The sequence below is a fragment of the Tribolium castaneum genome, chromosome 5 (genome assembly GCF_031307605.1).
Source record: "Tribolium castaneum strain GA2 chromosome 5, icTriCast1.1, whole genome shotgun sequence".
Classification (NCBI taxonomy): Eukaryota; Metazoa; Arthropoda; class Insecta; order Coleoptera; family Tenebrionidae; genus Tribolium; species Tribolium castaneum.
In genome coordinates, this window is record NC_087398.1 from 8,536,069 (window position 1) to 8,556,603 (window position 20,535).

At 34.9% G+C, this 20,535-nt stretch overlaps 5 protein-coding genes across 10 annotated transcripts in view; 1 reads left to right on the forward strand and 4 right to left on the reverse strand.

Annotated features, from left to right (window-relative positions):
• The window catches only part of LOC662442 (inter-alpha-trypsin inhibitor heavy chain H4), a 47,983-nt gene extending 38,760 nt beyond the window's left edge, over positions 1-9,223 (reverse strand). The window contains exons 1-15 of one of the 3 annotated variants that reach the window (XM_064357074.1): positions 9,026-9,223; positions 8,735-8,974; positions 8,479-8,682; positions 8,168-8,431; positions 7,836-8,120; positions 7,257-7,788; positions 6,916-7,209; positions 6,832-6,864; positions 6,688-6,738; positions 6,500-6,556; positions 6,415-6,447; positions 6,138-6,209; positions 6,021-6,083; positions 5,806-5,971; positions 5,674-5,753 (exon numbers count right to left, since the gene is read on the reverse strand). In XM_064357074.1, the coding sequence (XP_064213144.1) occupies positions 5,705-5,753; positions 5,806-5,971; positions 6,021-6,083; positions 6,138-6,209; positions 6,415-6,447; positions 6,500-6,556; positions 6,688-6,738; positions 6,832-6,864; positions 6,916-7,209; positions 7,257-7,788; positions 7,836-8,120; positions 8,168-8,431; positions 8,479-8,682; positions 8,735-8,974; positions 9,026-9,157 (2,475 nt within the window). In that variant the 5' untranslated portion in view covers positions 9,158-9,223 and the 3' untranslated portion in view covers positions 5,674-5,704. Of the gene's footprint in view, positions 1-5,633; positions 5,754-5,805; positions 5,972-6,020; positions 6,084-6,137; positions 6,210-6,414; positions 6,448-6,499; positions 6,557-6,687; positions 6,739-6,831; positions 6,865-6,915; positions 7,210-7,256; positions 7,789-7,835; positions 8,121-8,167; positions 8,432-8,478; positions 8,683-8,734; positions 8,975-9,025 lie in introns of those variants that run through there. The other 2 variants (XM_008195104.3, XM_968536.5) reach the window with 2 other exon arrangements.
• On the reverse strand, positions 247-3,892 carry LOC662474 (organic cation transporter protein). 2 transcript variants are annotated; one of them, XM_968566.4, is made up of 4 exons: positions 3,675-3,892; positions 1,790-2,012; positions 1,440-1,744; positions 247-1,388 (listed from the first exon to the last, which is right to left on the reverse strand). In XM_968566.4, exons 2-4 carry the CDS (start codon positions 2,008-2,010, stop codon positions 430-432), a joined length of 1,485 nt encoding a protein of 494 aa, XP_973659.1. In that variant the 5' UTR covers positions 2,011-2,012; positions 3,675-3,892; the 3' UTR covers positions 247-429. The 2 variants fall into 2 exon arrangements, with proteins under 2 accessions (XP_973659.1, XP_015835505.1); XM_015980019.2 differs by lacking the exon at positions 3,675-3,892 and adding an exon at positions 2,224-2,350.
• Positions 9,224-9,916: 693 nt separating the features above from the next.
• On the reverse strand, positions 9,917-13,265 carry LOC662404 (inter-alpha-trypsin inhibitor heavy chain H4). 3 transcript variants are annotated; one of them, XM_064357075.1, is made up of 17 exons: positions 13,100-13,265; positions 12,811-13,050; positions 12,563-12,766; positions 12,242-12,502; positions 11,912-12,196; positions 11,622-11,861; positions 11,289-11,574; positions 10,962-11,240; positions 10,873-10,911; positions 10,782-10,823; positions 10,681-10,722; positions 10,589-10,636; positions 10,490-10,531; positions 10,404-10,442; positions 10,287-10,352; positions 10,073-10,238; positions 9,917-10,024 (listed from the first exon to the last, which is right to left on the reverse strand). In XM_064357075.1, the coding sequence occupies exons 1-17, from the start codon at positions 13,217-13,219 to the stop codon at positions 9,976-9,978; spliced, it is 2,448 nt and encodes an 815-aa protein (XP_064213145.1). In that variant the 5' UTR covers positions 13,220-13,265; the 3' UTR covers positions 9,917-9,975. The 3 variants fall into 3 exon arrangements, with proteins under 3 accessions (XP_064213145.1, XP_008193324.1, XP_064213146.1); XM_008195102.3 differs by having other exon boundaries at positions 10,589-10,630; positions 13,100-13,264; XM_064357076.1 differs by lacking the exons at positions 12,563-12,766; positions 12,811-13,050.
• A 905-nt stretch (positions 13,266-14,170) lies between these two features.
• Positions 14,171-15,472, reverse strand: LOC662371 (glycine N-methyltransferase). Its single transcript, XM_968471.5, has 6 exons — positions 15,185-15,472; positions 15,006-15,133; positions 14,820-14,955; positions 14,654-14,771; positions 14,456-14,604; positions 14,171-14,399 (listed from the first exon to the last, which is right to left on the reverse strand). Exons 1-6 carry the CDS (start codon positions 15,394-15,396, stop codon positions 14,237-14,239), a joined length of 906 nt encoding a protein of 301 aa, XP_973564.1. The 5' UTR covers positions 15,397-15,472; the 3' UTR covers positions 14,171-14,236.
• A 2,484-nt stretch (positions 15,473-17,956) lies between these two features.
• On the forward strand, positions 17,957-19,598 carry LOC103313002 (cAMP-dependent protein kinase inhibitor beta). Its single transcript, XM_008195098.2, has 2 exons — positions 17,957-18,385; positions 18,749-19,598. The coding sequence occupies exons 1-2, from the start codon at positions 18,298-18,300 to the stop codon at positions 19,021-19,023; spliced, it is 363 nt and encodes a 120-aa protein (XP_008193320.1). The 5' UTR covers positions 17,957-18,297; the 3' UTR covers positions 19,024-19,598.
• The last annotated feature ends 937 nt before the right edge of the window (positions 19,599-20,535 follow it).

Genomic DNA, 20,535 nt, shown 5'->3' on the forward strand with positions numbered 1-20,535 from the left:
TTTATGAACACAAAGTAACACAAAAGGTACGTGCGCTTCGCGCACACAATATTATAACATTAAAACCTGTTGTAAAGACGGAAAACAGACATAGATAACCGAAACACAATAGTGGAGATTGATGACTTTATAAGTCGTATTTTTGTGTGAAGATGGATACAACTTGGATTTATATTAATTATATTATAGTTGTACTTCAACCAAAGAGGTAATTTGTGTAAATACTTGATAAGAGAAAAACGAATGTCAGCTTACAGTAGTCAATTTATTTTTGTCAAATTTTGGTGGATGCGCCGGGAGGATTAAATTATGGCCAAAACCACAATTAACGCTATTTATTAAAAAAATACACATTATTGAAAGACTCCAAATTCGCTAACTTAAAGTATTAAAAATTAATTTCAACAATGAAATTTTGTACTTCATAACTTATCGCATTTCTGTGTCGTTATTAGCTAGCGCTTTTTTAACAAACTGCTCCGCTTCCTCGACCGTATCCGGCAGTGTGCAGTTAAGTGTCTCTGGTAGTTTGATACAAAGCAGTGCCCCAATGAGCGGAACAACCCCAAAAATAACCGGGGGTAACCACGCCTGGACTATAACAAGTCCTGCAATGAACGGAGCAGCCATTGAGCCAAACCTAGCACACATTGACGAAGTCCCCACGCCTATATTTCGTACAACAGTCGGGAAAAGTTCCCCTGAATAAATGTAAACTGTTGGGAAAGACACAGCTAACGCGAACATGTCCACACAACTCAACGTTGTGCGAACCCAAGCCAGTTTCCCTGGGACTATGGCGATCAAAAGACAGGAAATTCCTGCTAAAATGTTGCTGGAGATTAAGGTGCGTTTACGCCCCCACGCTTTCACAGCCCAGATTGAGAATAAGGTGCTCGGGATTTGGATAACAGCAGATAGGGCAACGTTGATGAAAATGTTTCCGCCCAACTGTCCGATGTACTGGGCACTTCCGAAGAAACATAGCCCGCATACGAACCAGTTGAAGCCGACGCAAAATGTGTACATTCGCATTATTGGTGTTTTTACTAAGTCTAGAATGTTGCCGGCTTGTTTCTCTTCATTGATTTCGTTTTTTTGCATGTAGTTGTAAACGTCCTCTTTGATGTGTTCCGTTGGGAGTTTGTTATAATGAGCGGCTTTTTCCAAAAGCTTGATCGCTTTGTCCTTTTTGCCGACTGTTAGCAACCACCGAGGCGACTCTGGGAGGATCCAGTAGTAGGAAATTAAAATAACGGCAGGTAGTGATATCGTAATTTGGAAGTATCTCCAGTCGCGGAGAAAATAAGCAAAGAGGGGCAATAACAAATGGCCGAGATTGAAGGGAATTTGGTAGAGGATGCCCAACGTTGTTCGCCACTCTAGCCCTGAAATTGTGTTATTGGCAGGCAAATTTTTACAAGTTTGTTGGTACCTACCTACTAGTTCCATTACTAGCACAAAACTAATGACCATTGTGCCGCCCGTGGACAAAGCGGCCAAAAATCGCATAAACAGGAAGAGCGGGAAATAGGGAGCAAACGCAGTGCAAGTCCCAGAAACAACCTGCAAGATCACCGCCCCAGTCAATGGGCCTCTCCGTCCAAACCTATCAGAAAGATATCCGAAAAGCATGTTCCCGGACAGAATCCCAAACATCGTCACAGTTTGGGCCAGACTTGCTAAATGCGTTCTGCCACAGACTAGGTCCCATTGAGTGATGATTGTCTCCGCAAAGATTGTTCTGCATTTATTATTATTATTTTTAAATTAAGAAAGACGTAACTACCTGTCAAAAATGTGTTCGCTACAGTTACTGGAGCATTTGTCTGTGTCGTTATCTATGCAAGAGAATTTCATCGGAGGTGCTAGAAATACGATGCTGAGTTGGTGCCAAGCCACTGGGAATTTGACGAGAAAAATAATGAAACAAACTGCCACGTGCCATCGTCCAAAAACCCCAATTGATTTTTGGATTATGTCCGAGTTTGTGGCGTCTTTTTCTGACATTGCTGAAATAAGATTGTTTCAGTTATATAATAAAATATATCAGACAGGTAAAACCACAATCATGATCCAAAGTCACCTTGTTCTACACATGTAAAGTATGAACAAAATAGGTAAAAATAAATACTATAAATGCTTTTCGCTTTACGGCCTTGTTTATTAAAAATATGGATTTTTATCAATGTTACGTTATATAATTTTATTTTTATTACGTACTATGCACTACTGCAGAAATCTGGAGAGACGATAAAAATTGTTATTTTGCCATCTATTAAAATTTCGGCACAATTATTAAAATCTCACTGTTGGTATAGTTATTGGATATTGGTATAGTTTGAGTTGGGTAATCGTAATTATGCACTAATTATTCGTCTGACCTCTGATAACAATCAACTATAATTTATTTATCAACTTGTTATTAAAAATTAGTCATGATGTTTGTTAGTGGTATCCAAATACCTAGTAATAGGTAAAAATTCTTAACTGATGTGTGCTCTGAAACCATTCGAAATAAATAGTTCGTGCTAGCTAAGCGATTTTGAGAAAAAACTCCTTCTTTATTTAAAGATATTTTTATAAGTGTTTGTAAAATTAAAAATTCTACAACAAAAATGAATTTTTTTGTTGTACGTAGTTAATTTCTCAATGGAGTACCATAATTGGGATAAAATATGCAATACTATCGACCCTCGTAAATACCTACTTATTAATAATAATGTAATAGTCAACGGTAATGCTCGAACGTGATTTTGCGGGATATAAATATTATTGTTATTGTAATTATTTTGTATCGTAAAACCTAGATAAAAATTATGCACGTGTAAAACGTCCATTTAAGAAAAACTGTTTATGTGAAGCATATATTATTTAGAAATCACAGACGGTTTTTTGTATCATGTATTTAATTTAAAAAATTATTTATAGAATAACAGATGATTGAATTGGAACAGTTTTTATATTTTTTACAAGGTAAGTGTGTGACTGAATTATTTCCTTAAACTATGTTAATTGTGTTGTTTATTTTTTAACAATTTTTAAATGTATTATTGGGTTACACGTGCTGCTTTAAAAAAACATTTACTATGTGTCTACCTCGTTATTTTTATCTATAATAATGAAAATGAGCGTTTTATTTTGAGAATGTATTACAGTGCATTTAAAAATGACTGGTTTCGGGATTTTACAAACATATTGCTTGAATTTTATGAAAAAAAATGTTATCTGTGACCTATGAATTATCATTACTTTAAATAGTAATTAATGTAAACATGGACAGATCATACCGGATATACGAGATCATTGTGTTGCTTCGTCTACGATAAATAATAATAATTTTACAATTTAAAAATTTTTGGGTCATTATATTAACTGTGTGAGTTTGCCTCAATGAAGATTATTAAAAACAATTACAATGTAAACATGTAAATTGGTTCATAGCTTGTTTCTGTAATGATATTTTTCTTAGTTCACTTTTAATAAAAAGAACCTAGACTTGCAAAATTTTTGAAGTATGAAGGTAAAAGACCTAAATAGTTATTTTTCGACTGAAACCGTTTAAAAATAAAAACGTAAGAATTTAAGTGATTACAAAATTGATATAATTAATTCAAGAAACACTTGTTGAAATATTTAAAATTTTATCATTTATTCTTTCAAAAAAAACTTACTTTTCCCCAAATATTACACACAAAGTGAATTGAAATTCATTGAAGGTTGCTGTTGGTGTAGCACAAAAACCGAATGCACTTGAAATTCGCGAGCACCGTTATGGTATGCCACACAACTTCGAGGTGGACTCGACACAGATACAATCGGTGAAGTAAATGCCAGCAATCACCAATCGGTTACGAACCTAGGAGAGGAAGCTGTGTAGTGTTTGACAATTACTCTCCCGTATCTGGTCTTAACATAACCCGAGGTCAGAAATATTAAAACAATTGCAAACGATGATTATGCTACCAAGTGACCACAGGGTAGCACTATTGTATACATTTTTTGTTTGCTTGTTGTTAATGTCAACTAATTATGCAACAATGAAGTAAATATTTTGTTGTAAATATTTGATGCTCGGAACCTTTAAGTGTAGACCAGGAAATTTTTTAATCCGCTCAACCGGAGAAAGTAGGTTTCCTGACACGGCAGTATTATAATATAAGGTTTTTGATGTGGTAACAGTTGTATTACAATTTTTAATAGTAAAATTGCAATTTCCGACTGCATCATGAAAAAAAATTCCGATTAAGGTTGATGTAGGTACGTGAAAATTTAATCACCGGTGATTTATTTGTCCACAATGCTAATTATGAAATACCTATTCCGATAAAGGAAATAGGAAATGAATTATTAGGAATCAGTGAATGAGTTTATCTGCAAAGTAGTTTAAAAATTGTTAACATTTATTTTTTATAACGGAAAAGGTCAACAAGAATCAGAATTTTTTATAATTATATTCTTCCTCTTGTAAGTTCTGTAACTGTTTTACATAGAATGCATCATAATTCATTAAGTAGGTGCTGAAGCGTTCTTTGGAGGACACCAGACTCCGGCAAACCTAAAATTTAATTTATCTGTATACAATTATCTATGCAAATCTTTATCCTTAGTCATTTAAAGGACAAATGTATTGAAGAAGTGTGTTCGTAATCTGTTAAGTCCTTATATATTTCTGGATAATCAAAGATAGTAACACATTCTCCGATTTTTTTTTGGGTGTTTTAGGACACAGGACCGTTTGCTATATTGCCGTTATTTATTTTCATATTTTTGAGCAACTGAGGTAATATTTTTTATTTTGAAAATAAATTATTTTGAAATTTTTTAAAAAATACTATGAGACGATGGTCTCAAAAATGCTCACTTTCGGGTAGACTTTTAGGTATTTGCTGGACCTGATACTTAAAAAATAAAATTCAGAGACTCAGCTTTGTAAACATTTAAATGCCGATATGGAAATTTTGTTATCTACTAAAGCAGTTTGTCCGTGTCTTTGCACACTTCCGGCTCTAGTCCATGACCGTCCTTCAACTTTAAAATAATTCAGGAAGTTGTGAAAATACAATAATTTTTATTTTGACTATATTACAATAATAATTTATAATACAGGTAAACATCATTTATCTATGTTATTGATTCCTGAAAGTGCTGAAGGTCCTGCGAGTGTTTTGGCCCAAGCTAAAAATAAATCTTTATACTTCACCTGAAAGGAAATATTTATCTTAGAAATGGATAGTAGACATAATTTGTTTTTTCTAAGACAGTAATAAATTTTGTTCGTTTAAAATCCTCCCTTTAAAAATGGGTTAAGGACTGTGGCTACAGCTTTGTATGTTTTTCTATCAATTTTTATTCCAAAAGCTGAGATGAACGCGTTCTCGGATAAAATCATCAAAAAGGTGGTTTCCACCGAAACGTCTTAAAATTTTTTTACTTTACTTATTGCTGGTTTTGTAGCGAAACGATTATTTACGTTTGAGAAGATTTTTATTATATATATTTTTGGATTAACTTTCTTTTATAACAATTGGTTTCTCAACCAATATTATCATTATCAAACACTTTTAATTGGTAATTACTCGCTCTGATTTATGTTTTTAAATTTAACTAATTTAATTTCTAAAGTAAAAAACTTTTAGTAGAGTATAAAATTTATTTTTGGTATGTTTGTTAAAAGGTACACATGTATAGTAAAATTCAGGTGTTACGGCAATGGCGCTGGTATTTTTGGCGGACAGCAAACTCCAGCAAACCTAAAATTGAATTTACAGCATTCATACAATCCCTGAAAGTCTTAGTCCTTACTCATTTAAAGGACAAAAGTATTGCAGATATGTGTTGAGATCCGGCAAGTCCTTAAATATTTCAGGACAGTCAAAAATAATGACGCATTCTCCGACAGTTCCTGTTGGTGTTTTGGGACATTGGGGACGTGTTGTAACAGCCCCGCTCTGACCCAATTTGTAGATACCTAAAATTACAAAAAATAATTTTTTAATCGTAATTAACAAAGTTTATACCTTGCAGCGTAGTTATGTTTCCATTATTTGTTCTCATAATTTCGAGCCACTGAGGTACGATTGCTGAAAAATAGTGTTTAAGTGTGCTTTATATTTATTGCTACGTTAGTTTAACACCATTTTGAGGGGGTGGAAGGCTCGTGGACGATGGTTTCAGAAAGTAAGGTCTTCGAGTGGTCCTGAAGTTAACTACCCAAGAAAATAACTCATATAATTTAAATACTGTAAAACGTTACTATTATGGGTCACTTAAAATTTGGAATATTCTTTCAAAGTAGCACTTACGTTGGATTTAGAAGTACACTTAATGTATAAACAACTATGATTTTTTCATTGTTTTAAAAAAATAATTATCAAAGTTAACACACTTTGAAAGATCTGGCATAATAATTACCTGGTGGCGGTGGGAAAAAGCGATCTGGTGGGGCTAAAAGTCGAAAATATCGTTTTGTGTTTAACTAATTTTGTGCAGGACTTACGGAAATACAAAGCTGCTCTTCCTGAGTAATCTGAACTAATGAATGATCGTCCTGAAACTTATTAGTGGTAAAAGATTAATCTGATACTTCACGACTGTATAATTGCAGATGTTTTCGCAAATAGTTTGGTAATTTATGTAATACAACAATTAGTTTTAATGAGAGTTGGAAACGCCTTTGATACTTACTTCCACTACTCATTCCTGGATAATATGCAGGAACAGGCGCCGAAAATGAAGCTGAAAGTTAAATTAAATTTTAGTATTATAGCGCCTAACTTGAGACACTTGTGCACCATTTTTTAAATCTGTTATCAAAATACTGAAACTTACGTGCAACGGCCGAACGAGCCCCATCGTACCGTCCTGAAAATATAGTTATATTCCTGTCCACATCTGTTGCTATAATTTGCATACCTGGACTGGACTTAGCCGCCTCACTATCGACAGCTTCAGTCTGATTAGGTTTAACAACTACCAAAGACGTGATCGGAGTAACAAACGAGTATTTTAGGGACAAATCAAGTGCTTTTTTAGTTAAATTAGCCGCATTTTCCGCCGTTTCCTTCTGCTTCAACATTTGCTTAACAGTTAAATAGGCCCAGAGGCGTTCCAAGGAACTAACAGCTTCAGTGTTGATGGTGGCGTTAAATTTAATGGGTCCTATGGGACACCAAGCCTCCACATGATTTAACACATGGGGGTTATCATCTGAAATAATTATTTCTCAGTCCAGTTCTTAAGTTACAATGACTCACTTATCCTTCCTGCTACAACCAGTTCCGAGCCGTTGAAAAGAATCGGATAATGAGTTACGGTAACGTCTTTGACATCATCAACGTATTTGAAATTAACATTGCTTAGCAGGGGTGCAGAAATCGCGCGGTAGAAGTCTTGCAATTGCAGTGAGGCGTCTGAAGATTCGTAAATATGTCTCGAAAAGCCCGAATTCTTCGAAGATATTTTTCTCAAGAAGCGTTTATCGGCAAAGTCCCCAAACGAAAGTGAGAAAATCGACGCCTTTTTTTTCCCACTGTTAAGACTCGTCACGGTGTTTGTGATCTCGTCTCTCCCCGACATCCCAGCGTTGGGATGACCGTCGGTCAAGAACACAATCATGGGTTGGTACTTGTCAGGCGTTTCTTCTTGTGTTCGTTTGATCAGGAATAAGCCAACTTCCAGGCCGTACATCATGTTAGTCATCCCTAGTCTGGACTTATCCTCGATGATTTTTTTTGCCGCTTCAATATTTTCTTCCGTGCCGTTGACGGCCCGTGGCAAATTTATCTCCTAAAATGGCCACACATTAACTTGCTTTTGCTTATTTACTCCGTTACTCTCAAGTGTGGTTCAAGGTTGCCATATTCGTTAAAATTTGGAAGCTGGGTGAACTGGTTTTGGGACACATCCCAGACCATTGCCAAGTCCCCGAAGCGAACAATGTTGAACAAATCGGTCTCTTTCAAGTCTGTTAAAATGTTCTGCATTGCTTCGATCAACTGGTCGATTTTCCTGCCGCTCATGCTGCCACTGTGGTCCAGGACGAACACGATGTGTTTGGGCAACGGCTTCAGCTCACTTGGAGAGAAGAAGTGGACGAAGTAGCCGTCGCGGACCAAAACCTGGAAACCATTGCGTGGAAAAAGAAAATTGATTTTCTCCCATCTACCTCTCCGCCTTGAGGATCTCGTTCAACGTCATATTGGACGATAAACTGCCCAGCTAGTCCACTCTCCTTCTCACTCCCTAAAAGTTGACCAAACTCTTTCTGCTTGCCTTTGTCGGGGCTAAATTCAACGAGAGCGGAAGTCGAATTCATGATTTCTATTTTGGCCGAAGGGTCCAACTTGTCGGCGTTTTTACTAATCTCGTTTCCTGTCCTCAAAGAGGGCGTTTTGACGAATGTCAAGGGCCTGCTTTCGTTGATATGAACCTACAATTGGTTCAAATAACCCAGAAAAAATATATTTTGTTGATTACTCTGACGTCCAGATCGTCAACAAGTTGGCCAGGATGTATGTTAATAACGAGCTCATATTGCCCAAGCTGGCGCTTAAGCAGCTCCTCATAAGTCAATCTAAATGTTGTCTTGCTTTCTGGTTCGATATTCACCGAAACTGTAAATGTTTTCGAATCTCGGGCATTTAGTTCGACATGAGCCGCACTTTGTCCTCTTGACACGGCCTTTAAGATAAGGAAATGTTACATCAAAAATAAGAACAAATAAGTGACCTACCTCTTGATAGATTTGTTTAGCCTCCTGTTTTTCTTTAACATGCGCTTTGTATATTTTTCCCTCGATTTCCATTTCAAACGCCGAGATGAAGGCATTTTCGGGCAAGACAACCGAGAAGGTGGTTTCCGCCGCTGTTTTCTTTAAATTTCGCACTTTGCTAGTCACTAGTGTTGTGGCAAAGCGATTCGTTACGTTTGAATCAATGTGCATGGAGTATATTTTTGGATTGATTTCGGTGTCCTATGGAAAATATCACAAATTTCCAATAACCACGTTTATAATTGCACTCACATTTTTGGTTTCTGTTTCTGCGGTGACTTCTTTTTCAGGTTTGGTGGTGGTGGACACCACTAAACTATCGTCTGAAAAAACTGCACCACACAGAAGCAGCAGCAAGAAATTTGATACGTTTCGGTGCTTCATTTCGTGAGCTTCTTCAAACTTTGAGATACATAATTTGTTTCAACAGCTTGTTTTATATTATGAAGTCGGAATTCCCCACTTAACGCGTCTTGATCAACATTATACAGAAAAGCAACAAAATTTTAGTGTCAGAGTTTATCGTTGTTAAGGAGTTATTTTGATTTTGACTTTTAATACTAATTTGTTATTACGTGTATTAATGATTATTTATTATTATAAGCAGTTCTCTGATTCTCTAAGTTTACTGTTTAATTGAAGTTGTAATTTTTTTAATTGATTTCCATTTTCAGAATATTTTGTATTTGATAAGAGTATCTCAGAAATATTTCTCCTCTTTTAAACGCTTTGTCCTTGAGGTCGGAGATAATTGAAAACACTTTTTGAAATCATTATTTCCATTATCTAAGAATAGTTTACGGCTCACGGAAACCCCATAACATGTAATGTGTTTGCAGTAGTCATGTAGTAAGGAGAATTGTTAAATTGCCTCATTTATTGCTAATTTTATCTTTGAAGAAATCCTTTATCTATTTGAATTGTGTTATTAGTTTCATTTAATGTTTACATACAGTAACATACAACTAAATTACAAAATCGAATACTGGTTATTTAATCTGATCGGCTTTTAAATAACAAAGGACCGGAAGACGGAAATAATGTTTTGTTTTATTGTTACTAGAAAGCAGAGATGTGGCACACCTGACGGTGTTTGTAAAATTTCACTTAAATTTTTAGACACTGGTGTAATAAAAAACTAAATATGGGTAAAGATTTATTTTGTCAATTGTCTGTCTATACAAAATTCAACAAAAAAGCATTTAATATATAAATAAAGGCTCTTTGGTCGGACAGCAGACGCCAGCATACCTGAAACAATTTTTTTAAATGCAAACGCAACCACACAATGTCTTTTACTTGTCCAAACGGCAAGAATATTGCAAATATACGTCGAAGTCATTTATTTCGTTGAAAATTTCAGGGCAATCAAAGACATTTACGCATTTTCCAGCAGTTCCTCTTGGTGTTTTGGGACACTGGGGGTGCATTACTACATCGGCACTTCGACTCAGTTTAAGTAAACCTGAAAAGGTGGGATTTTTAATTTAACGAAAAAGCTCAAATTTTGTACCTAGTGGAGTAAAAATATGATGTCTATTATGTTCTATCATGTCTTGAATCCACCTGGGCTCGGGAGCTGAAAAAAATCAAAAAATCACATAAAATGTGAAACTGAAACTGCGAATACCTTTATTGAAGTCTTCAACTTGATGAGGAGGTCGCCTTTCTAAAATTTTAATTATTTATAAATTGAAGAAAAAACACAATTTTTACCTTCAACAGGGATTCCTAGCCATGGAGGTATCGGTCCCCACTCTGAAGGAAAAAGTAATATTAAATAACTTTGCGAAAGAAAGTAAAAAATGTACTTACGTCTTTCAGGAATATTTTGAGCGGGGATTAAGCGTTGCCATCCTGAAACTTTACGTTATCTGAGATGAAACACTGTTTCTAATTTTACTTACGCGTTTGAGGCATTTCTTCAACAATGATTATCGGCGTCCATTCTGAAATTTTTTACATATTATCTATTGTTCAGAATGGTTTTAAACATTTTGAAACTTACGTCTTTTGGGCGTTTTATGGCCTTCGAACAAGCGTAACAAATCTGAAACATGAAATTAAACGAGTCATAACAGTGGAGTAATTTTTTTTACCAACACCCGAAATTTCTGAAACTTGGTTTGGCTGAAAACCTAAAAATTTCAGTTATCAGTGTTTGGGTGAAATTTACACAAAGATGTACCTTGTTTTACCGTCGCCACTTCGGTTTCAACAACAGTTTCATTAACAATTTCGGCAGTGACAGGAGAAAGGAACGAGTATTTCAATGAAATATTAACCGCTTGCTTGGTTGGACTTAAAACATTGTCTTCAAATCCCCTCTGTTCTAAACCTTGTTTAATAGTTAAATACGCCCAAACCCTTTCTAAAGAATTAACAGTTTCGGTCCTTGTGGCGTTAAATTTAACAAACCCAGTTTTAGACCAGCCTTCGACATGACTTAAAATTTGAGAACTACCATCTTAAACAATTAAAATAAAACAACAGTTAAGACAAGTGGTAACAATACTTATTTTCCCAGCCACAACCAGTTCGGACCCTTTGAAAACTAAAGGGTGGTGTGTTTTTGTTACATTGTTTACACCATCCAGGTATTTAAAATTCACTTGGCTCAAAACAGGTGATGAAATCGAACGATAGAAATTTAGTATTTGGACTGAAGCGTCCAGAGCTTCATAAATGTGACCCGAAAAGCCCAAATTTTTGGCCGCCAGTTGCCTCATGAAATTTTTATCGACATCTTCCCCAAACGACAGAGAGAAAATTGGAATTCGGTTGTTGTTAACTTTCGTTACCTAAAATTACTTTATCATATTTTTATCTTCGTTTGATATTTTTTTACGGTATTTATGATTTCGTTTTGAGATGTCATCCCAACAGTGGGGTAAGAGTCAGTCAAAAATATAATCATGGGTTGGTATCTGTTAGGCAAATTGTCTTGAATTCTCTTGGCCAGGAATAAGCCAACTTCCAACGCATAGACTGGGTTAGAAAGCCCCAAGCCCGACTTGTCGTAAATTGTGCTTCTAGCCGCTTCAATGTTTTGTCTCACAGCTTTAGACGTCCGTGGTAGAAATAGTTTCTAAAATAAAACTTACCCCTTACATGCATTATTTTATTTAAGGGGCGTACTTTTACGTAAGGTTCAAGATTTCCATAATGACGTAAATCTGGAAGTCGGATAAATTTATGTCGTGTTGAATCCCACACTGAAGGCGTGGCTCCAAAACGCACAATATCAAAAGCATCATTTTCGGTTAATTCGGATAAAATCTTTTGCATTGCGTCAATCAACTGATCGATTTTTCGTCCGTGCATCGTAAGTCCGTGGTTTAGGACAAACACCACGTGTTTAGGCAAAGGTTTGAGGCCCGAAGGGGAGAAAAAGTGGACAAAATATCCGTTATGTACTAAAATCTTGGCCGAAATTTTAGTCTGGAAAGTTTAGAAAGTGGTCAGTACCTCTCCTCCGTGAGAGTCCCTTTCGACATCGTATTCGACTACGAGTTGTCCAGCGATTCCAGTTTTGTTACCGTTTCCCAAAAGTTGGCCAATTTGGCTTTGCCGGCTTTTTTCAGGCTTGAATTCCATAAAAGCCAAAGTTGACTCAACTTGCATTTTTCCCGAAAAATAAACTTTGTCGTCATTATTACCAATCTCATTTCCTGTTCTCAGGAAGGGAGTATTAACGAATTTTAATGGTCTGCTTTCGTTGATATGAATCTAGAATTAATCCAATTAGCAACAACTTTGAAATGAAATCGGCTTTTATAATATCTATACTTTGACATAAAGGTCATCCACAATTTGGCCAGGATGGATATTAATAACATGCTGATATTGTCCAAACTGGCGCCTGAGTAACTCTTCGTAAATCAGCCTAAATGTGGCATTGCTTTCAGGCTTTAAGTTTGCCGAAAATGTGAAAACTTTCGAATCCCTTGCATTGAATTCGACACGAGCTGCACTTTGTCCTTTCGACACCGCCTAATTAACAAATTATTTCAAGAAGAAATAAAATAAAACCCCACCTTTCGATACAATTGTGTCGCTTTCTCCTTCTCTTCCACATGACCCTTGTATAATTTTCCATCAATTTCCATCTCAAACGCTGACATGAAAGCATTTTCAGGCAACAGAACCGAAAACGTAGCTGCCGCCGCTGTTTTATTTAAATTTCTTACCCTAGTTGTAACGAGCGTTGTTGCATAACGATTGCTTATGTTTGAATAAACGTGCATAGAGTGTATTTCAGGGATAATTTGGGAATCCTGGTTTTGAAAATACCGAATAATTTATGTAAAAATATCACTTACGTACATTATGACTAGTTGTGTTGTTTTCTGGTTTGGGGGATTCGGTACTAGACACTACTAGATCACAAGAAACTGTACAGTAAAGTAGTGGTAAAAATAAAATAGATAGGTGTTTGAGCTTCATTTTGGGTGTTTCCAAACTTTTTAAAAAATATATGCATTGTCTGCTTTTATGTTGGTAGGTTCGGGTCCCCACTCTTTGGCTTAATCAAAGTTTAACAAAGTTTTATCTCAAAGTTTATCGTTTGCAGTATCGAATTGTGACAGTGAATCAAAATAATTAAATAAATAAAAAAATAATTAAAGTTTTTAAGAGGCGAGTGTTGTTTTGGTGGATGCGCCAGGCAAGTCTAGCTTAGACAACTGATTCTGGGTTAAAAGAATTTTGTCTTGAAATAAACTAGTCGTTTTAATTTTAAAATTATATTCTAAATCATTATTAATATTATTTCTGACAAATTAAAGGTATTCTTCTTTTTAATTTATTTAAATAGAGTTCATTCATGATTCTCATGATTTTTATCAAGAAGAATTCAAAATATAAATACAGATCATTCTTTTTATTTAAAAACAAGTAATCTTTATTTTTTAGACAAAATAAGTGTGACAAAACAATTTCAATGTCGGAGTTTATCGTTTCTAAATATTGTTTTGAATTTATTCAGAAGTATTACTTTTCTTTAAACAAACGTTTATTTACACTATCATGCAACCTTTTGATTTATTTGGATTGCAGTTACTACAAGTTTATAGCAATATTTATTCATTTTATGCTCTATTTTAAATTACCGCCGAAATTTAAAAAATAACAATTTCATGCAAGCGTTGCCTCAAACTCATTTCATATATTTTTTTAAATATTAAAACAGTGAACTTTTTCAAGTGCTTTTTAACTTATTCTTATGAAGTGTTTGCAAAGTGTTCCTTAAGACTTCAAAGCGATTTTCTAATTTCGATAACTTCCGTACTTGTTCATTCGTTTTGATAAATAAATAATGTAGTGTAAACTAATGTGTGTGAGTTAATTATCAGTTTTTGCTCAGATAATGGTGACAAGTAAAATAAAACAAGGTAATAAATTATAAATTTTTATTTACAATTATTATACAATTCTTTTTATTTACAAGTCAATGTTCAGTACTTATTGTTTTTCAACAATGTGGATGTAGAAGGTTGGATCCTCAACTTCTCCCAAATTCTTAAAATCGCCCAAAGTGTGAAACGAGGATTTTTCACCAAAAATGTCTTTCAACATATTTCTAAAGTCGTTCACCATGTGTGGATGGAACATCAATCTCAATTCGCTGAAAAACAAACAGGAAAAATGAACAACTGTTGCCACAACTTTACCATTACTTACGTTGTGGTTGGAGTTTCAGATTTGTATTTTTTAACACCATTGGTTTTATCGCTTGTTTCATCACTCACAACGATGTAATCACGAATTATTAAAGCTGGTTTTCCCATCACCGAAAGGACGGAAGTTGTAATGTTTGTAATGTAGTTAGCCTGAAGGAATGTTTGTTTTTTTAGTTTTAATGTTAAAAAAATCACTTACGTCGTAAAAGACACATTTCTTAGGAGCTTGGCCTTTGATAAGCTTTTCGTAATTTCTGTGGTCAATCAAGAGCAAACCGCCACGTTTTAGGCATTTTTCAAAATTGCTGATGGCTTGTCTGCAAATACGAAATTAAAGTAAACGAAAAATGAATTAAACTGACTACTTTTGCTCGCGTTGGTCGCCGTAAGAATCCAAAAGATGGGCAAATGAACTACCGAAACAGATCACAGCATCGAAACCATCCCCAACTAGGTCCTCAACCGTGTCATAAACTTCCAACCAATTGGCTTCTCTGATAACTGAAAATAATAAATTACAAAAGAACCGTACATTTTTTTTAAGTCAGTACTCCAATTTTCAAAAGCTGGCTCCCTTCTTCTCTCCCACCTTTGTTCGTAAGCATATTTCAACATCTTGTCGGAACCATCAGTTGACACCACATCGAACCCTTCCTCCAAAAGCATGATAGAGTCAATTCTAGAGAGACAAAACTGTATTTATTAATTTTTTTATTTTTTGGTCACATACCCAGTTCCACAAGCGACATCCAAAATTCGTTTGCACCCTTTTTTCCTCAACAAATCGATCAAAAATCTTTTGTAATTTTCGGTTCTTGCATTTTCGTCTCCGATGAAGGCCTTGTACACTTTGGCCATTTTTCCGTCAGCGTACTGGTCGTTGACCCCTTTGACGATGACTCCGGTCCCGGAAGGGCTGGTTTTGAATTCGATTCCGGTCATTTTGATAAAATTCACCAAAACTTGGTTTAGGAAACACAAATTGGCTCAGAGTGAGGACAAGATGACAACTTCTTGAATTTGAGGGTTTTTATAAGACACAGTAGTGGGGAATCATAAGACGATGTTTTTTGGACTTCGCGATGGATCATGCGATGTTTTGTTTTGAAATTCGGGCGAAGGATTTATTTGCAACATACTGTAAAATTGTTAATGCCTAATTAATTTTATCAATCTTTAACGCGTTTGCCGAAGAATTAAAGGCGAGTTACATCACAATTGTATCTAATTGAAAGTTTTTTATGTATTGGGATTGATATTTTTTCGTTGACGTAAGAACAAATCCGGGTTTGATAATGATAACTATTATTTAGTTCGGTCTTATTCTGATAAAGGAACAATCGGATGTTTTAAATTTGTGATAAGGTGACAACAATTTAGGGGGCGGTGGGCCGATTTTTTTGTTTTCTCGAGGACACACCTATTTTTTGGTAAACTGTCTTTTATGTAAAAATTCCGAATAGAAGGTAACCTGCTGATTTAGGCATTTATATGGAAAATTAGCAAAACTGAATTGGGGCCAATTTTGAGTTTACTTCCCGCCGGATATTACCTATAATTTCAATTATGAGAAAAAAATCTGGGAGAATTACAGTTAACTGAAGTGTCAGGTTATTTCGAAGTTGGAAATATTATGTTTTTTTTGCCTTTAACCTGTAGTTTATATTTAACTCGACACTGAAATAACGGGCCTTAGGTGTCAAAAAGGTTGTAGAAAACAGAAATTAGGTATTAAAATCTGGTAACATAATTTTTATTACAATACTAATACAAAAGCATACAGAAGGAAGTACATTATGTAAAAAACAAAAAAAAATGTTCAGAAAAATCCTGTAGTGGAGTTAATTAATCCTTGAATCTAAATACTGTGAAACCTCCCTCAATGGACACTTCCGGAAAACGGACACCTCTTCACAACGGACATTTTTGTAGGAACGTAACAAAACATATGTTAAAATTTTTCACCTCCCATTAGTGGACACCTCTCCACAACGGACTATTAAAAATTCCCCATCGGTGTCCGTTATTGAGAGGTGTTACTGTACTGTTCCAAATTTGCTGTTGTAAAATTGGTTTTTTTAAAAATTCATTTCAACCTAAAATTAAATCACTGTATGGAAATACATTCTAGTACTAAAATCAGGTACAGACAGACTGCGTTACTATTAATTTTTATTCATTTAAAACTTTTATTTTTAGTAGATTTTTATATCCACAATTTTTTGTACCTACAATTTGTTTTAGTTTATCACTAATTAATTAAAAGATAGTGCAACCTTAAAGTAACTATATCCCATTTCAGTATATAGAAGAATTGTAATAGCGAATTTTAATTTTTTTGAGTGAAAAATAAAGCACAAATTGAGCCTTTCTGTATAAGAAAAAAATCTGTGTTAATCTAAATCCTATTGGCACATTTTTAGCAAAGAAAAATCACAAGAAACTTCTAATTTCTCTCAAAAAAATACAAATGCGGTCTTGCAAAATTCTATTATGAACTGAAGTGAGATATAGTATTAACTTCTAAATGAAAAGTATATAAATTAAAAATTAAAAAACTGGACATTCTAAGTAGCAACTTTAACGTTGAGAGACTGACTGAAAAAACTAAGTATAGAACTAAAAAAAAACTAAGTATAGAACTAAAAAAAAACTCTAATACTTTGAAACATTATAATTGCATTATAAATAAAAAACCAATGCACTAAGAGACAAAAAAACTTAAAAACTGAAATTTGTAATACAAAAAATTAAAAAGCAGATAGATTAAAATTCTGTAGAACTAAGTGAGTGAAAGATTCAAAAATTAAAAAAACATAGTATTGCAAAGTATGAACATTAAGAAATTGGAAAACTAAAATTATAAGACAGTGAAACCACAGAAAACTGAAATTTTTTTAAAATGAGTATGGAATGGAATATGAATAAAGTAAAAAAGTAAAAAGCTGAAATATGGACAAAACTAGAAACTATTAAATTAAATACTAATAAAAATTTGAGAAATTTTCTTTTATAAATTAGGATTGACAACATTAGGATGTTTAAAAGACATCTAGGATAGAATAAGTCAATTTAGGAATTTAGGAGAAATAAAAATTGTGTCAAAGATTTTTATAATGAACAAAACAGATTTTATTTCAAGTTTCTCGAAAAGTCCTTAAAATTGCGGGATAGGGATATTTCCTAAGATCCGGGCTCTATCGTAATAGGTAGTTACCTATCATTTAATTTAATTACGTGGAAGCAATAAATAAATGATGCTCGGAGATTATTAGTGTTTGTGGAGATTAAAAAACCTCTTTGCAGGTTTTGTTTCCTGTGAAACCGTTCAAATTAATTTTTTATCGCGCATTGAAGGCTATTGTTTCATTTCCCGCTTCTTCAAACCGCTCTCTGCGTAATTATCCTGAAACTCCGGGCCCGGAGCCCGGAATTTCCTCCTGATCCTTAGGCAGTAGTGCCATACGGGTGAGAATCACGCTGCCAACCCATCCCACCAAGACCCCATTAAAAATCGCGTAGAATCACCTACGTCAACGCATTATTTGGCACCGCATATCTACAATCAACTCCCTCGACAAGGTTATTGCCGTAATAATGAGTACAAGCCAACAATGACGCACAAATTACGCTTTTGAACGTAACCAACTGGAATGCGCTTGGAACTGTTATTGTCGTCATGTTGCGAGCGTGAATGTCAAACTTATGTAAATCAGTTGTCAGTTTTGGTCAAATCCGGAGCCGAGAGTGGAGTAGTTTTAATAAAATTGTAGAATAACCGGGTGGTGCACACCCTCCTCTTGATGGTAGGTGTTTTTTCACTTCTTATAACCAAAAAATACAATGCCCCAGAAACGCCTCCCGGGCATCAACCCCAAAACAAACGGTTTCGTTGCCCGTAAAAGAAAACCGAAATTGACGAGACAGTCAGGTAGGAAGCATGCAAAACGTGCTCTTTTAATGATATGTAATGTAAGCTTCTAGTAACAGCCCCCATGAGTAGGTGGTGTGACACTAACAGGGTTGACAATAACCTGTCTGAGCACTTATTGCATGTTTAATTTATTAACAGCGCGATTATTGGAATGCCCCCATTATTTCCTTATTTTGCGTCATTTTTTACTCATAAGCCCGGCCCTTGTTTCATAACACGAGTCAGTGTGCACTGAATGGCTGTCTGGTAGTAAAATCCGGTGGCAATAAGTGATTTATCTATTAATATCCAAACGGTGCGTTTGGATGTTGTTATCGCCAAGTGTGAACGAACAGTTGGCACAGTTAGTTGCATTTTTAGTACTGAAAATGCTGGCGGTTATGGAGGCGTCCCGGAACACTAATCCTCCGGTTTCCAAGGACGAGACAACGCCTCCAACCCCCAGTTCGGAGGACGCCAGGCCGCAGGACTTCTTGCAGTCGGGACGAACAGGACGGAGAAACGCCCTGGCTAATATACTGGGCGAGCACGCAATAGTGACCAGCTCCGACTTGCCGGCACAGTTAGAAGCCCTGACGACGAAAGACACGCCGGAAAACCCCGACAACAACCAAGCGAGCACAAGCAAGAGCTGAAGAACTCCACCATGTGACGACCGGCAGTTTTTTTTAACAATTGGTCCCAGGACTGAGCAAGGAGGGAAGTACAAGTATTTTATTTCGCAAATTAGTTTCGTTAAGTGTTCAACACGTAATCTCCGTTGTTATTGAGGCCTAGAATACTCGTCTTAGGTATCATATACCTCTCGTAGTCAATTACCGATTTGGATCTGAAGCGTTGATCTGTCGCTTGCAGAGGACTGTGGTCCAGTTAAGGCGAACGCAAAATTGAATAATCAAAATTAGAGAATAGGACTAACTTGGCCGATTGGGCTACACGTTTTAGTTAAGAGATAGGCCTGACTTATTTATTTAGCAACGATATTTGTGATATTATTATTTATTTGAAAAGTAATTAGTGTCAGTGTGATTGTTGTTTTCGCGTTAATTTATTTTCTCATTAAGACGCTGGGAAATCAGCGTTCGGGGGACGGAATCTTGTTGTATACTGCTCAAATCGTACGTGAGGCAGTGCACCTAGTCATTAATATCACCTCAAAATTGTCAATACTATATTTGTATAGAAACACAATAAATTCATTCGATAAAAAGCTGGTTTTTCTCAAAGTCCCATATTTTTTTTATTATTTTTATTATTATTAACTCTCGGTTTTGATCTACTTCAACACTCAGATCAAATCCAATCCTCGATTATCTGCCTTCATTTTTAGACAGAACCGTTTTTAAAATAATTAAGCCCAAGCAAAAAATGTTCGTTCATTCGAATTAATTAAAATTTTTCATTGTTTTTGACCAAATTTTGCGAAATAAATACGTTTATAGTTCAAGAGCACACTGAACTAAGCGAAAAAGGCGCAAATTATTATACGTTAATTTTGAACTAACTTTCTGGTGATGAATTTATTTTTTAACTAGAAAATATGGCTATAGCCTTGAAGAGAGCAAAATGCTAAAACGCTTGAAAAAGGTGGCAGAAATGTCATGTACTCATATTCCACTTAAATTCGATGATTTACGGTCTTTCATAATTTTATTATTAGTGTTACAAGGTACATGAATTTTTTTATACGGGATCGCTAATAGACGAATACAGCTAAATATTTTTTGTATTAAAGCGTGTTCTTTTTTAGTTTGACAATTATTATTAACTTTTACTCATTATTTACTTATTTCTTTAACTTTTACTTATTATTAACGTTGGATAAAGACAACATTTCCAAAGCTAACAAAATTTTATTATTTCAGTGTTTCTTGTTTGAATAAGGTATCCATGTGTTACATCACCGAACTCAGAAATAATGCTCTTCTTAAAAATATTTAATTATTTTTTTCTTATAATTTAAACACTTTTAAGCATACGCCAAATTTCAATGAGTTTTGATGATTAGTTTTTATAAAATTTGGCTGTAACCATACTTTTTATCGACGCTGTATTTAAATCAAACAAGTAACGAATCGAATAAATTTTCTTATTTATAGCCTTCTTGTTGTTCTGTAGTTTACTGTTTCAAATTATTGAGTTTGTCT

Bases quoted from the DNA above. Each gene is read 5' to 3' on its own strand.
- LOC662371 (XM_968471.5), bottom strand. From the start codon at position 15,396: ATGACCGGAATCGAATTCAAAACCAGCCCTTCCGGGACCGGAGTCATC. The intron at 14,956-15,005 runs GTACTGACTTAA...TATTATTTTCAG, and splicing joins GCCAGCTTTTGAAAATTGGA to TTATCAGAGAAGCCAATTGG. The intron at 14,605-14,653 runs GTAAGTGATTTT...ACATTCCTTCAG, and splicing joins AGAAATGTGTCTTTTACGAC to GCTAACTACATTACAAACAT.
- LOC662474 (XM_968566.4), bottom strand. From the start codon at position 2,010: ATGTCAGAAAAAGACGCCACAAACTCGGACATAATCCAAAAATCAATT. The intron at 1,745-1,789 runs GTAGTTACGTCT...TAATAAATGCAG, and splicing joins AGCGAACACATTTTTGACAG to AACAATCTTTGCGGAGACAA. The intron at 1,389-1,439 runs GTAGGTACCAAC...ACACAATTTCAG, and splicing joins GCTAGTAATGGAACTAGTAG to GGCTAGAGTGGCGAACAACG.
- LOC103313002 (XM_008195098.2), top strand. From the start codon at position 18,298: ATGCCCCAGAAACGCCTCCCGGGCATCAACCCCAAAACAAACGGTTTC. The intron at 18,386-18,748 runs GTAGGAAGCATG...TTGCATTTTTAG, and splicing joins GAAATTGACGAGACAGTCAG to TACTGAAAATGCTGGCGGTT.
- LOC662404 (XM_064357075.1), bottom strand. From the start codon at position 13,219: ATGAAGCTCAAACACCTATCTATTTTATTTTTACCACTACTTTACTGT. The intron at 13,051-13,099 runs GTACGTAAGTGA...TTTCAAAACCAG, and splicing joins ACAACACAACTAGTCATAAT to GATTCCCAAATTATCCCTGA. The intron at 11,862-11,911 runs GTACGCCCCTTA...GTTTTATTTTAG, and splicing joins ATCTTGAACCTTACGTAAAA to AAACTATTTCTACCACGGAC.